The 14,155-nt window shown below is 43.1% G+C and overlaps 1 protein-coding gene across 6 annotated transcripts in view; it reads left to right on the forward strand.

Annotated features, from left to right (window-relative positions):
- The window catches only part of DIP2B (disco interacting protein 2 homolog B), a 252,843-nt gene that overhangs the window by 222,014 nt on the left and 16,674 nt on the right, over positions 1–14,155 (forward strand). For all 6 annotated transcript variants that reach the window (XM_054442807.1, XM_054442806.2, XM_054442810.2 and 3 more), the window contains 9 exons: positions 189–298; positions 437–517; positions 2,750–2,873; positions 4,667–4,788; positions 6,241–6,352; positions 9,162–9,271; positions 10,010–10,140; positions 12,859–13,027; positions 13,856–14,026. In XM_054442807.1, coding sequence (XP_054298782.1) covers positions 189–298; positions 437–517; positions 2,750–2,873; positions 4,667–4,788; positions 6,241–6,352; positions 9,162–9,271; positions 10,010–10,140; positions 12,859–13,027; positions 13,856–14,026 — 1,130 coding nt within the window. The remainder of the gene's footprint in view (positions 1–188; positions 299–436; positions 518–2,749; positions 2,874–4,666; positions 4,789–6,240; positions 6,353–9,161; positions 9,272–10,009; positions 10,141–12,858; positions 13,028–13,855; positions 14,027–14,155) is intronic.

The following is a 14,155-nucleotide window of genomic DNA, read 5'->3' on the forward strand; positions in this document are numbered from 1 at the left end:
TCTTGGTCACCCTTCTTCAGAATGCAGGCTCCTTGCCCTATTTGCTCCTGGGTTCCCAGTGCCTAGAAGAGTGTTCAGGCAGTATTGTTGGATGAATATTTGAACCAGTTTTGGTCAGTCTGGAAATGCTCTGGATACTTAGTTGGAATTGCCACCTCCAGTGAGTTGGGTTTTGCGTTTATTTACAGGTGTAGGCCCTGCTTCTGTGATGGTTGGGAATCTGGTTGCTGGAAAACGTATAGCACAAGCTGCTGGAAGGGATCTGGGACAAATAGAAGAGAATGATTTGGTGAGGAAGGTAAGTGTTCCTGAAGTGTTGCCTTCTTACAATCAAGTCAAGGACAGGACTTGTACTGCAGGTAGCAGCTGGGGGATGCATTATATGACTTGTTATAAGTTGCTGACCCTGAGTCCTTTTTCTGGTTTATGACTTCAGCACCAGTTTCTGGCAGAGATCCTACAGTGGCGAGCCCAGGCAACTCCTGACCATGTACTCTTCATGCTGTTAAATGCCAAGGTATTAAAAATTCAATGGTATATCTAATCAGCTGACTACTATAGGACCATCTTAGGCACTCTTGATCTCTTTCTTTCATCAGAAAATTTCTGTTGCCATCTCTGAAGAAGGAGTTAATGGCTTTCTCCTTGCCTTGTCATATGAGGGTATACTGTGCAATCACTTTAAGATTGGAATGAGACCTCCTGGAGTGCTATGTAATACTTTCTTTTCTTATGGTACAATCATGTCTTCTTTATTCAGTTCTGATAGGAGAAATGGAGCCAACAATGCAATTACATAGATACACAGATGTTCACAATGTGTTTTGTCATACAGTTTTTTTACCCAGTGGGACTTTTAATTATTTGATTTCTGCCAGGAAGAAAATGACCTTAGACCAGCATTTTAAAAACCCTAAGTTATTTCTGGTACATAATTAAATGATTTATTGCTAACAGATAAAAAGCAAATTGAAAATTACTCAAAGAGCACATTTAACTACTGGTTTCTGATGGATGGTTCGTTATAATATTATATAGGACTGGGCACAGTGGCTCACACCTGTAATCCCAACACTTTGGGAGGCCAAGGCGGGTGGATCACTTGAGGTCAGGAGTTCGAGACTAGCCTGACCAACATGTGAAACGCTGTCTCTACTAAAAATATAAAAATCAGCTGGGCGTGGTGGCGGGCGCCTGTAATCCCAGCTACTCGGGAGGCCGAGGCAGGAGAATCGCTTGAACCTGGGAGGCGGAGGTTGCAGTGAGCCGAGAATACGCCACTGCACTCCAGCCCGGGTGACAGAGCAAGACCCTGTCTCAAAAATAAAAAATATATATATATATTATATTAAATATAATAATATATATTACATTATAATATATAAATATAATATATATAAAGAAAAAATATATATATGTGTGTTTTTTTGAGATGGCGTCTTGCTCTGTCACCTGGGCTGGAGTGCAGTGGTGCCATCTCAGCTCACTGCAACCTCTGCCTCCTGGGTTCAGGTGATTCTCCTGCCTCAGCCTCCCGAGTAGCTGGGATTACAGGCGCCCGCCACCACGCCCAGCTGATTTTTATATTTTTATTAGAGACGGGGTTTCACATGTTGGTCAGGCTGGTCTCGAACTCCTGACCTCAGGATCCACCTGCCTTGGCCTCCCAAAGTGCTAGGATTATAGGCTTGAGCCACTGCGCCCAGCCTATATATTGTATTTTAAAGTTATGCATTCTGTGGGAGTCAGCTCAATTTTTGTGTTGATGTCTGAGTCACAGGCTCAAAGTCTGTGACCATGTGGATAGTAGTATTTCTCCCCAGCAGGGGAAGACTGGAAGTGCCTATTGGATCTCTTAGGGGACTTATCCAAAGTATACCCATCTCCTCCATCCCCCTGGAATCTGATTTTTTTTGTTGTTGAGAATTTATGCAATAATAGAACTTAATGAGAGGAATATGTTGTGCATCTTATTGAAAAGTCGTTAAAAATCTTAAGAACCATTACTTTTATGACAGAAAATTTGGGGACTTTCTTGTTCCACCTCTGCATGAAGTGAGCTTCTTTTCAAGCCCACAGATTCATTAGGGTTCTCATATTTCATTTAAAAATGTCAGCCAGGCACGGTGGCTCATGCCTATAATCCCAGCTTCTTGGAAGGATGAGGCAGGAGGATGGCTTGAACCCAGGAGTTTGAGGCTGCAAGCTGCAGTGAGCTGTGATTACATCACTGCGCTGCAGCTTGGGCAATAGCAAGACCATGTCAGAACAAAAAAAAAGAAAAAGGATCCCATACATGTCTTTTTGTTTGATGTAAATTTTTTTTTTTTTTTTTTTTTGAGACAGAATCTCACTCTATCGCCCAGGCATTGGCTCAAGTGATCCTTCCACTTCTGTCTCTTGAGTAGCTGGGACTACAGGCATGTGCCACCACCACACCTGACTGATTTTTTTTCTATTTTTAGTGGAGAGGAGATCTTGCTGTGTTGCCCAGGCTTGTCTTGAACTCCTGGGCTCAAGCAGTGCTCCCACCTCATCATCCCAAAGTGCTAGGGTTACAGGTGTGAGCCACCCTGTCCAGCCCCACACATGTCTTTGATGCTAAGGGAATTTTCACTAGAATTGATAACTTGCTAAGGATAATCTACAAAGGCACAAGCCTTTCAGGTATGATGTTGAATTGGCTGTGCTTATTACTGTTTATTTCCTTTCTGAGCTTTGACCCGCTTATCCTTTCTGTTGTTTAAAGGGAACCACTGTATGCACAGCCAGCTGCCTTCAGCTTCATAAGCGAGCAGAGAGGATTGCATCTGTTCTTGGTGATAAGGGACATCTAAATGCAGGAGATAATGTGGTGTTGCTCTATCCACCTGGTAAGCATTGGATTGGTAGACTAGACTTTAAGCTCCAATACTAGACTGACTACAAATTATAAGAGGATAGGCACTCAGAGCCACTCTCTGTGACTTGCAGGCAGTGTACTTCCCAACACTTAGAAGACCATGCACACAGGCCGAAGTGGGAACCAAGCCTCACCCCCCAAATTGTGCAGTACAGTGGCTCTCCTGGGACCATGTCTGTTTTTGCACCCTTATATTTCTATTAGTGCCTGGCACATAAAAGGCGCTCAGTAAATAATGAATGAATGAAGTCTTCAGCTACTTGGCTTTTGGAAACCCTTAAAACAGACGCTTTGTTTCTATGAATGTTCAGGAATGGGGCAATTTCACCCAGTCCCCAAAGAAATGTTGTGCGTGAATTCTGTGAACATTTTTCGTATTATGATTGATGTTACTCAGGAGGAATAACTGCAGAAACCAGGAACGGTTAACTAGGAAAATAAAAGAATGGAGAAAGCAGAGGTGAGGAAGCCCTGAGCTTTTTAAAAATATTTAGAAGGCTGATGTATAAAAAGCCATCAGACTTCTTAGATGTTGTTGAAGGGGTGTGAGTTTTGAAGGGGTGTGAGTTTTGAAGGGGTGTGAGTTTTCATATTATGATTTGGTCTTCTTCTGTTATTGCTGCTTTCATGTTCTGATTTAATTCAACAACCTCGTCTTCATAGTAAGAGGGGTTCAGAATTATTTGGTGACAATTTGGTGTAAAGATTCAAAATTCTGGGTGAAATATTTGAGTTTTCCCTTTGTTATTTCTGTCACCTAATCCACTCATACATCCAGCTGTCTTTGGCCTGTTATCCCCCCACACTTCATATTGTTCTGTGATTGTTTTTTGTTTGTTTGTTTATTTTATTTTATTTTATTTTTGAGACGGAGCCTTGCTCTGCCACCCACTGCAACCTCCGCCTCCCAGGTTCCAGTGATTCTCCTGCCTCAGCCTCCTGGGTAGCTGGGATCACAGACACACGGCACCACGCCCAGCTAATTTTTGTATTTTTAGTAGAGATGGGGTTTCACCATGTTGGCCAGGCTCGTCTCAAACTCCTGACCTCAGGTGATCCACCTGCCCCAACCTTCCAAAGTGCTGGGATTACAGGTGTGCGCCACCATGCCTGGCTCATTTTGTGATTCTCATGTGCTGCCTTATTTACCTAGATACTGAGATTTCATAGAAGATCATGTGACAAAGCAGTCACCACCATTGCATCCCAGGAGATGGCCTTGCACCTGTCAGTCAGTGAGAGGCCACGGGGAAGGACTTGAGCTCTTCCTGAGGAGGCCTCTGCCCAGAGTCTTCCTCAGACTGAGTCACACTTTGCTCCCTAAAACTCATACCCCTCCAACAACATCTAAGAAGTCTGATGGCTCTTTTTAGAGCAGCCTTCTAAATATTTTTAAGAAGCTCAGGGCTTCCTCACCTCTCCTTTCTCCATTCTTTTATTTTCCTAGTTAACCATTCCTGGTTTCTGCAGTTATTTCTCCTGAGTAATATCAAGCAATAATATCAATATGCCTTCTTCAGAAATATTTCAGGAGTTTACTGCTGATTTCCTTCCTTTTTTTGTTAATTGTTTTCTCTGCATTTTCTAAAGTTTTATATGCTTCCTTCTTTCACTTTCAATATCTTCTGCTAGAGTCTTTGTTAAATTATGGTCTATAGAACCCATCTGGCACATGATTTAATCGTTTTGGAAAATTTGCCTTTTAGTTTCTCAGTGCTCTTAGGCAGTTCAGTGACTCTCCTGACAGGGTCCTTTGTCTTGCAGGCATTGAGTTAATCGCCGCCTTCTATGGCTGCCTGTATGCGGGCTGTATACCTGTTACCGTCAGACCTCCACATGCTCAGAACCTCACGGCCACGCTGCCCACTGTCCGAATGATTGTTGATGTAAGTACCAGCTATATCTTGCCTTGTCCTCATCTCCTAAAATCCAGATTCAGACAACTAAGGATCCTTACTAATTTTCCAATTTTGTGAAGTCAGGAATTCAAATTTGTCTCCTGGAAACTACCTCCTTTTTGTTAATCCAGCCAAAGCAATCATCATTATTCAGTGAAGGAACTGGGGGAAAGTGGTTATTGGTGAGATACAGAATTGTGTGCAGTTATCATGAACATTAAAGAGGTGAAGCAGCCATTAGTATTTCTACAACAAAAACACAAAAGGTAGCCAGGCATTGTGGCACTTGCCTGTAGTCCCAGCTACTCAGGAGGCTGAAGCAGGAGGATCCCTTGAGTCTGGGAGGTGGAGGTTAGAAGTGAGCCGAGATTACGCCACTGCACTCCAGCCTGAGCAGACCCTGTCTCAAAAAAAAAAAAAAAAAAAAAAAAAAGTGTTTCCCCCTCCCTTCTGTCTAAAACGTGCTGTCTGATACTTTTCCTGCAAAATTATCTGGGCGATTTTAGATGCCAGACTGAATTATCCCCAGTGTCAAGTCACTTCTATTTTAGTTACTTTTGTGAATTTACTTGGTATAGCATTAAAAGGTGTCCAGACCTTGCTCTGGAGACGATAGAAGTTTTTATAGGATATGAAAGTTAAAGAAAATAAGGAAGTGTGTATTGCGTGAGATCCTAGTGTTTACAGCAAGGGGAAGCCTTGGCCAGTGCTGATAGATTACAAAATTCCAGTTCATGTAGCATTTGCTTCTTTGAGAACTGCTGCTCTGTCAGCAAAAATGGAGCCCACAGTATCAAAGCCATGATCACCATAGATGATTTTATTACAAAGTGTAATTCAGCAAAATGCCCTTGTTATATTCTACAAAGTGGGCCAGAAAAGCAGGGAGGGGAGTTGCTGTTGATGCAGTTCGTGGGCAAAGTAGGTCACTTTGCATTTCTGTGTATAGCTGGGCAAGAGAACCTAGTTTCTGTGAGAGCTTATATCAGCATCAGGGTTCCTTAGGTTCAGTGTATGGGCTAGGTATAGTAAGTCTCATCATTCACTAGAGACTGAGGCAGTCTCCTTCAAACATGGTTATCTGATTCTTCTCATTTCCTGAGCACTACAAAACCCACATCTTTATTTAATTGTGGTCTTCATGAAATCATGGGATTGTGGGATCCATACTGAGATTATAACTGAAATATTTTGAGAATCACTGTTACAAACAATACAGTGTATTATGAACAGGTACATCATTCTGAGAGAATTAAATGTCACACATTTCCAGAAGGAAACATGCAAGGCAGTAACACTGACCTCGTCTGTCTCACATGTGTTCTTTGAAACTGTCCTGTCCAGTGTGGTACATGAGTGGCTTTTAGCAGCAGCCAGGGCCTGTGGTACCGTGTTGGGGCTGAGCCTCCTGATGCTTATTGCTGTCCATTTGTTTTCTAGGTCAGCAAAGCAGCCTGTATTCTCACCAGTCAGACCCTAATGAGGCTACTGAGGTCCCGAGAGGCAGCAGCAGCTGTGGATGTGAAAACCTGGCCAACCATCATCGACACAGGTGAAAGGGAGACTTCTTCTGAGGGTGGAGGGACTGAGAGCTCACAATACCTGAGATCTCCTCCATTCTCATGCCAGACATGTTTACCCTGCCTTTATGTCTTCTGCCTGCTAAGACAGAGGCAAAACCTAGGATCAGTAAGCTTGTGCAGGACTAGACACTGACAGCAGATGCAAAGAGCCAGATCACAGTCTGCTAAGAGCTCTCCAAACAAAAGTGTTTTGCTGTTACTCTTGGTATCATAAAAAGGTGGTTAGGTTTTTATGCTACATGTGACTATGTACATGTAGGGCCAAGTAAAATATCTGATCCTTTCGTTCGAGATGTGATATTGTTGAAACAATACTGGACTAGGAGTCAGGTGATTTGGGTTCTGGCTCAAGCTTCATTACCTACTGCCTGTGTAATCTTGACTGAAATTACCCTTTCCTAAGCTACTGCCTACCCCTGCCTGACTTGTATATTTATTGAGAAGATGAAATGCAGTATAATATGAAAATACTATACTTTGAAAGCCATAAAGTGCAGAATTTTTAGGTAGTATTCGTATTAAAGAAGGGGATAAGATAAGGGAATAGCTGAAAAAGCTGTGGTATAGGAAGAATGTGGGTGTTGGAGTCAGGCAGGTAGGGTTTAAGTCCTGCTATATCTGCTACTCTGAGTATCCGTACTAACCTGTCTATAAAGTGGGAGTTGTAAAGATTAAATGATGTAACACAAAGCTCCTAGCATGTAATCATGATAACATCTAACCTTCATTGAGCCCTTATGTCAGTCATTTAATGTGTTATATAATTTTATCCTTACAATAACCCTGTAAGTTGCTATTTTTATCCTCATTTTGCAGATTAGAAAACTGAGGGAAGTTAAATAAGCAGCAGAACTGAAATTCAAATCCAGCCAGTTTGGCTCCATTCCCAGCCTCTTAACCATTAATGTCCTCCCTACCCTTTTTTTTTTTTTTTTTAAACTCTGGATTCAAATGCAGGAATGACATGTATTTGTGGTTATTGTGTACCAGATGCTGAACTGGGTTTTTTAAATATTTGTTACTGAAGAATAGAAGCACAGTTATATATAATATTTATCACAAATGGATTGTGTTGGTGTTAATGATGCTGGTAGGTCTGTGGTTAATGGGCTCAATCACAACAGGAAGGTTTCTTTAGGCACTTGAGTGGTCATATGATTGACCCTTCCCTGCACAAAGGGAGGTCAAAGGTGATAGTCTTTCATTTGACCAGAAATGGGTGCCCCATGATATGGTGATTTAAAACTCAGAGTTAGACATCCTTCTTGATCCAGAAAGCCAAAGGAGACATTGAAGAGGTATGGCTGGAGCCAGAGGAAATCTTTGACATCCCTGGTTTTGGCATACTTATAAAGCACATGGGGGGAAGCAGAGGAGGTATCATAAATGAGTGAAAGCAGCGAATTCCCAATTCTTGGCTACCATTCTCTTTTGGAGACAGGGCCCTCACTCTGTCACCCAGGCTGGAGTGCAGTGGCGCGATCTCGGCTCACTGCAACCTCCACCTCCTGGGTTCAAGGGATTCTCCTGCCTCAGCCTCCCGAGTAGCTGGGATTACAGGCATGAACCACCATGCCCGGCTAATTTTTGTGTTTTTAGTAGAGACAGGGTTTTGCCATGTTGGCCAGGCTGGTCTCGAACCCCAGTCCTCAAGTGGTCTACCTGCCTCGGCCTCCCGGAGTGCTAGGATTACAAGTGTGAGCCACCGCACCTGGCCACCATTTTTCTTTCTTTCTTTCTTTCTTTTTTTTTTAAAGAGACATGATCTTGATATGTTGCCCAGGTTGGTCTCAAACTCCTGGGTTCACACAACCCTCCTGTCTCAGCCTCCCAAGTAGCTGGGACTACAGGCCTGAGTCACTGCACCCAGATAGATTACTATTCTTAAAATTCTGCCAGGTTAGCCAGGTGCACTGGCTCATGCTTGTAATGCCAGCACTTTGAGGGGCTGAGGCAGGAGGATCACTTGAGCTCAGGAGTTGGAGACTAGCCTGGGCAATATAGTGAGACCTCACCTCTACAAAAAAAAAAATTTTGATTTAATTAGCTAGGCATGGTGGCATGGACCTGTAGTCCCAGCTGCTCAAGAGGCTGAGGTGGGAGGATCATTTGAGCCCAGCAGATGGAGGTTGCAGTGACCCGAGATCGAGCCACTGCACTCCAACCTGGGCAATAGAGCAAGACTCTGTCTCAAAAAAAAGAAAAAATCTGCTAATTTAACTTAGAGAAATACTTTCCAACTTTTAAATCCATACATGATTAATATAACACATACTAAAGTGTAAATAATGAACTTTAACTTGAAACCAGCATAACAGCTAATGCTTTTTGAGCATTTCTTCAGTCAGTTGCTTTAAAAGGGCTTTATGTGAATTAACTTCCCAACAGTTCTATGAGGGTAGGTATTATTTTAGAGATTCATTTTAGAGGAAAAGAAAACAGACACAAAGAGGTGAAATAACTCCAAGGTCACGTAGCTGATGGTAGAGCTGGCATTTGAACAGCAGTCTGCTTCCTACTGTGTTCTATTTCCCCTTACTAAGCTGCTAGCAGATACATTTACCTGATGTAGATTTGCTTGCCTGTGTTGTCTAGTGTTGTCCTCAACCCCAGCCCACCTCTAAGAATGACATATGTGAGCTACTTGGTTAAATATGAGAAGCCTAAGCTTTAGCAAATCCGCAAAGCTAAATTTGGCCATAGCAAAGCCACAGAAGAGCAATGATTTTCGTGTTCCAGCATGTTAGATTGACATCAGGTTTTTTCTTTTCATGGCAGATGATTTACCCAGGAAAAGGTTACCTCAGCTGTATAAACCGCCCACTCCTGAGATGTTGGCATATCTTGATTTTAGTGTCTCCACAACTGGCATGCTTACAGGAGTGAAGGTAAGTTGCATGCTGGAAAAATGCCACGTCTGCCAAAAAATAGAGATGACCACTACCCCAGAAACTATAGATGCAGAGGCCAAGTGGTTGTACCAGAGACCGGTAGGCAGAGTGAGGATCAAGGGTCACTGCTCTATTTAAATAAAGGCATTAGCTCCTCTGGAATGAGTTATCACAAGGAATTTGTATTATTAAGTGTCTGAACCTAGCATAGAAGCTGAAAGAAAAAGAGTTTTAGTTAAAATATGTATGAAATCTGATATTTAGATATCATAAAAGTCAGTATTAGCCGGGCACGGTGGCTCACGCCTGTTATCCCAGCTCCTTGGGAGGCCAAGGCGGGCAGATCACCTGAGGTCGGGAGTTCGAGACCAGCCTGAACAACATGGAAAACCCCGTCTCTACTAAAAATAGAAAATCAGCTGGGCATGGTGGTGTGTGCCTGTAATCCCAGCTACTCGGGAGGCTGAGGTTATGGTGAGCTGAGATCGTGCCATTGCACCGCAGCCTGGGCAACAGGAGCAAAACTCCGTCTAAAAAAAAAAAAAAAATTCATTATTAACTAATGAACAGAAATATGTTCCCTTAATGGAGACTTAGATTAGGCTTTGAAGCACTAAAAATTATACATTGCTTTGAGGAGTTTAGGGAATTGAAACTCCTCAAAGCTGTCGTCAGAGCTGTTTCTCTGCCTGTGGGGTAACAGTCCCAGCCTGTTCCGTTTTCCATACTTTCCAGATGTCCCACTCTGCAGTGAACGCTCTGTGTCGAGCCATCAAGCTCCAGTGTGAGTTGTACTCTTCTCGGCAGATCGCCATCTGCCTTGACCCTTACTGTGGACTTGGCTTCGCGCTCTGGTGTCTCTGCAGGTAGGGATGGAAAAGCCAAGGAGACAGAATGTGTGGGGGTATACTTTGTGGCCATGGCCATCTCATCCTTCCCTTTGCTCCCTTAATTTGGTAAAGTTTCAGTAAAATGCTAGTGTTTCCAGAATTTATGGATCTACTGTGTCTCTGAGGTTTGTTTAAAAACAGTTTTGTCTGTATTCCCTTTGTTATTTTCTGTTAATTTTATTCCTCATACAAAATGGCAGTGATCCTGTTACTTGCTCTCTGCTCCACCGTGTAATCCTTGCTTTAGAAGCAAAGCCAAGTAGAAGGATGATTCTCGGATGAAACATGTCATGCTTTGACAGCCAGCACATACCCCCTAGGCTTGGCAGGAAGGAGCACAATGGGATGGGATGACAGCATGTGGACGGAAAGTAGCACATTTGCCCTGGCCAGGTTGCTCCTTGCAGAATACAGAGTCCAGCTCCTCTCACCATGCCCCCAGGGAACCTCATCTCAGACCTGCATTTTCACCTCCTTGGTGTACATCATGAATGCTTCACAGATGCCTGCAGCTCAAGCTCAACATTCTCCTCCTATTCTCTCTTTGTTAGGGTAGGATCATCCACGTAGGGGCCCACACTAGAAACATGGGTCTTGTCTTCAGATTCTGTATCTTTATGTCTTGTGTCTAATCAAATGTATGTCCTTTGGCTTGGTTGTTCTACACCTGTATGTACATAAGAATCACCTGAGGGTCTTTTAACAAAAATTAATGGGACTCCCCAAGACTTATTAACCTTCATCTCCAGAGATGGAGACCACACCACTAGTATTTTTAAATACAGGATTCCTGAGCTTCTAGTGATTCTGATCTATAAACAGATTTAGGCATAAAATCACTGCCATTTTGTATGAGCCAAGAGTTTAAGCCTTGTGGCTATAGATGAGACATGATAGGAACTCTGTTCCTTCCTGTTTTTTCTTTCTAAAAAAAAAAATCATTGTGTTGATAGTTCTTCCTGTGATGGACTGAATATGGATATGAGGATCCATATTTCCTTTCTGTCCTTTTTTTCTTTTTTTTCTTTTTCTTTTCTTTCTTTTCTTTTTTTTTTTAAATCAGTGTCTTGCTCTGTTGCCCAGGCTGGAGTGCAGTGGTGCAATCTCGGCTCACTGCAACCTCCCCTCCCAAGCTCAAGCGATCCTCCCACCTCACCCTCCTGAGTAGCTGGGACTACAGGTGCACACCACCACACCTGGCTAATTTTTTTGTAGAGACAGTGTTTCTTCATGTTGCCCATCCTGGTCTTGAACTTCTGGACTCAGGCAGTCCGCCTACCTCGACCTCCCAAAGTGCTAGGATTACAGGTGTGAGCCACCACGCCCAGCCCCATTCCTTCCTTTTTATCCTGGGATACGCTATTGGGTTCAAGCCTGTATCACCTCTCACCTGAACTATTGCAGCCTCTCCTAACTGTCTCTCAACTTTCAGTGGCTCGTATCACCAATCCCTTTGTCAGTGTTGCCCCAACTTAAAGCGGCAATGACTGCCTGCTGGGTGAAGTCTAAACTCCTTCATAGGATGGTTAAGCCCTTTCACAGTTTGGCCTTAGCCCTTCTGGCCTTACTCCTCCATGCACCCTGTATGCTATGATTTCAGTTGAATACTCTTTGTTTTTCTTTTTTTCTTTTTCTTTTCTATTTTTTCTTTTTCTTTTTCTTTCTCTCTTTCTTTCTTTTTTCTTTCTTTCTTTCTCTCTCTCTCTTTTTTTTTTTTTTTTTTTTTAAAGGAGACAGGGTCTCAATCTGTCACCCAGGCTGGAGTGCAGTGGGGCACAATCACAGCTCACTACAGCCTCTCGGGCTCAAGTGATCCTCCCACCTCAGCCTCTCAAGTAGCTGGGACTACAGGTGTGTGCCACCACGCCTGGCTAATTGTTAAAAAAAATTTTTTTGTAGAGGCATGAGTTTTGCTGTATCACGCAGGCTGGTCTTCAACTTCTGGGCTCCAGCGATCCTCCCATCATGGCCTCCCAAAGTACTGGGATTACAGGTGTGAGCCACCGTGTCTGGCCACTTGAATACTATTAATGTTTCTGATCGCTTCAAACATGCTGTAATTATCGGCCTTTGTATATGTTGTTCCTCTGCCTAGAACACCCTCACTACCGTCCCCACTTCTTCTGGCCACTGCCAAATTCATACTCATTCTTCAAGCTCCAGCTCAAGTGTCAGCAGCTCAGTGAAGCACTACGACTCCCCCACCCTGGCTTATCGAGCTTGAATGAACTGCTCTTTATTCTGTGATCTCAGTGTTCTTGATTCACATCTCATATTCAAGCATCAATAAAATGTCTATAAACATCTTTAAAAGAAACCATAGGAATAAAATCCAGTCCACACATAAGGTTTCCGAATAGAAAGAGGAAAAAATGCTACTCCATCAGGGTTTTAAAGATTCGTTATTAGGAATTACCTTTCCAGAATGTTTAGTATCATCTTGACCATATTAATTAGCTTGAGGGCAGTTGTAAGAATGTTACGTAGACTAAAGTGACCTACCACAGTCTGCTTTATTTCATAGTTGCTCCTTTTGCGAGTTGCATAGGAACAAGACTGATGCTTAGAGCTTTATATCTCATATGTCCCTACACTGTCCTTTACACTCAGTAAATATCTGTGGAATTGGTGGGGTTCTGAAGCATCAGGTGTCCAGGATGAATTGATGATTCCAGCTCGTCTCTTTCACTGCAGTGTCTATTCAGGCCACCAGTCTGTCTTAATTCCTCCTATGGAGTTAGAGAACAACCTTTTCCTCTGGCTTGCCACGGTCAACCAGTACAAAATAAGGGACACTTTCTGCTCCTATTCAGTGATGGAGCTCTGCACCAAAGGTCTTGGGAACCAAGTGGAAGTGCTAAAGGTAAGAAGCAGCTCCAGCAGGTGTCTAGTCCCAAAAGGTTTTGAAGAAATGGGCCAGGAGGTAACAGGGCCAGAGCAGGGGCTAACAGACATGTTTGCTTGCCTTTTTCAAGTCACTCAGTTAAAAATGGGTGTATTGTAAACCTTGGCAAGTTTATCTCTTCCACCTTCCTAATTTAGTGCACTCTTCCACAGTTTAATATGATTCTTACTTTGTGGACAAGAAGGGGAAACTGGTTGGGAGGCTAACTAGAAAGACCTTATGTAAACATAAAAGGGAACTGTGGCTTCCAATACTTTTTTATCCTAATAGAATTTGAAACCTCAAAATATTAGGAATTCAGAATATCCCCAAAGATAAGGGTAACTCATTCATTCATGTGTGTGTCAAATGATGATCTGTCTGACTTGCAGATGAGAAAGTCAGAAGATACTGAATTTTCTTTGATAGAAAAATATCTTTGGAATGCAAAAAGAGACGAGATTAGATTGCCAGAGTTCTAGATTAATTTTTCTCTCAGTCCCATCAAATAGGGGGACATCTAAGGTACAGAAATGAGGAGGGATAAAAACATATTGCTGAAGAGCCTTAGATTTTTAGAAGGAAGAGGAAAGAACTAGAGAATGAGCAAATTTACCAGCAGATAGTGATTTTAATGGGATGCCTTGTCCGTTTCTTCTCTTCTGAAAGCTGCTTTTCTCTGTGTGCCTGAGGTGAGAATACACAATTGCTTGGCTTTTCCTGACCAAGGAGCTGGAACAGCGGCCTTACCTGTTCAGTTCTTTTATGATCCTACTGACTTGGCTCCCATATAATGGTGTCTTGCAGACCAGAGGGATCAACCTCTCCTGCATCCGGACCTGTGTGGTGGTGGCGGAGGAGAGGCCCCGTGTTGCACTCCAGCAGTCCTTCTCTAAGCTCTTCAAAGACATCGGGCTGTCCCCGCGGGCTGTCAGCACCACTTTTGGATCAAGAGTCAATGTAGCAATATGTTTACAGGTGACCCTCATGAAATCTTGTCTGCTCACAAACGGGAGAGGAATATGGAGTATCCCAGAGCATGGGCTTTGGAGCCAGGCTGCCTGGGCTTGGGCCCCAGCCACGCTTACTTGCTTTGGAACTTTGGGC

The sequence above is a fragment of the Pongo pygmaeus genome, chromosome 10, assembly GCF_028885625.2.
Source record: "Pongo pygmaeus isolate AG05252 chromosome 10, NHGRI_mPonPyg2-v2.0_pri, whole genome shotgun sequence".
NCBI classification, from domain to species: domain Eukaryota; kingdom Metazoa; phylum Chordata; class Mammalia; order Primates; family Hominidae; genus Pongo; species Pongo pygmaeus.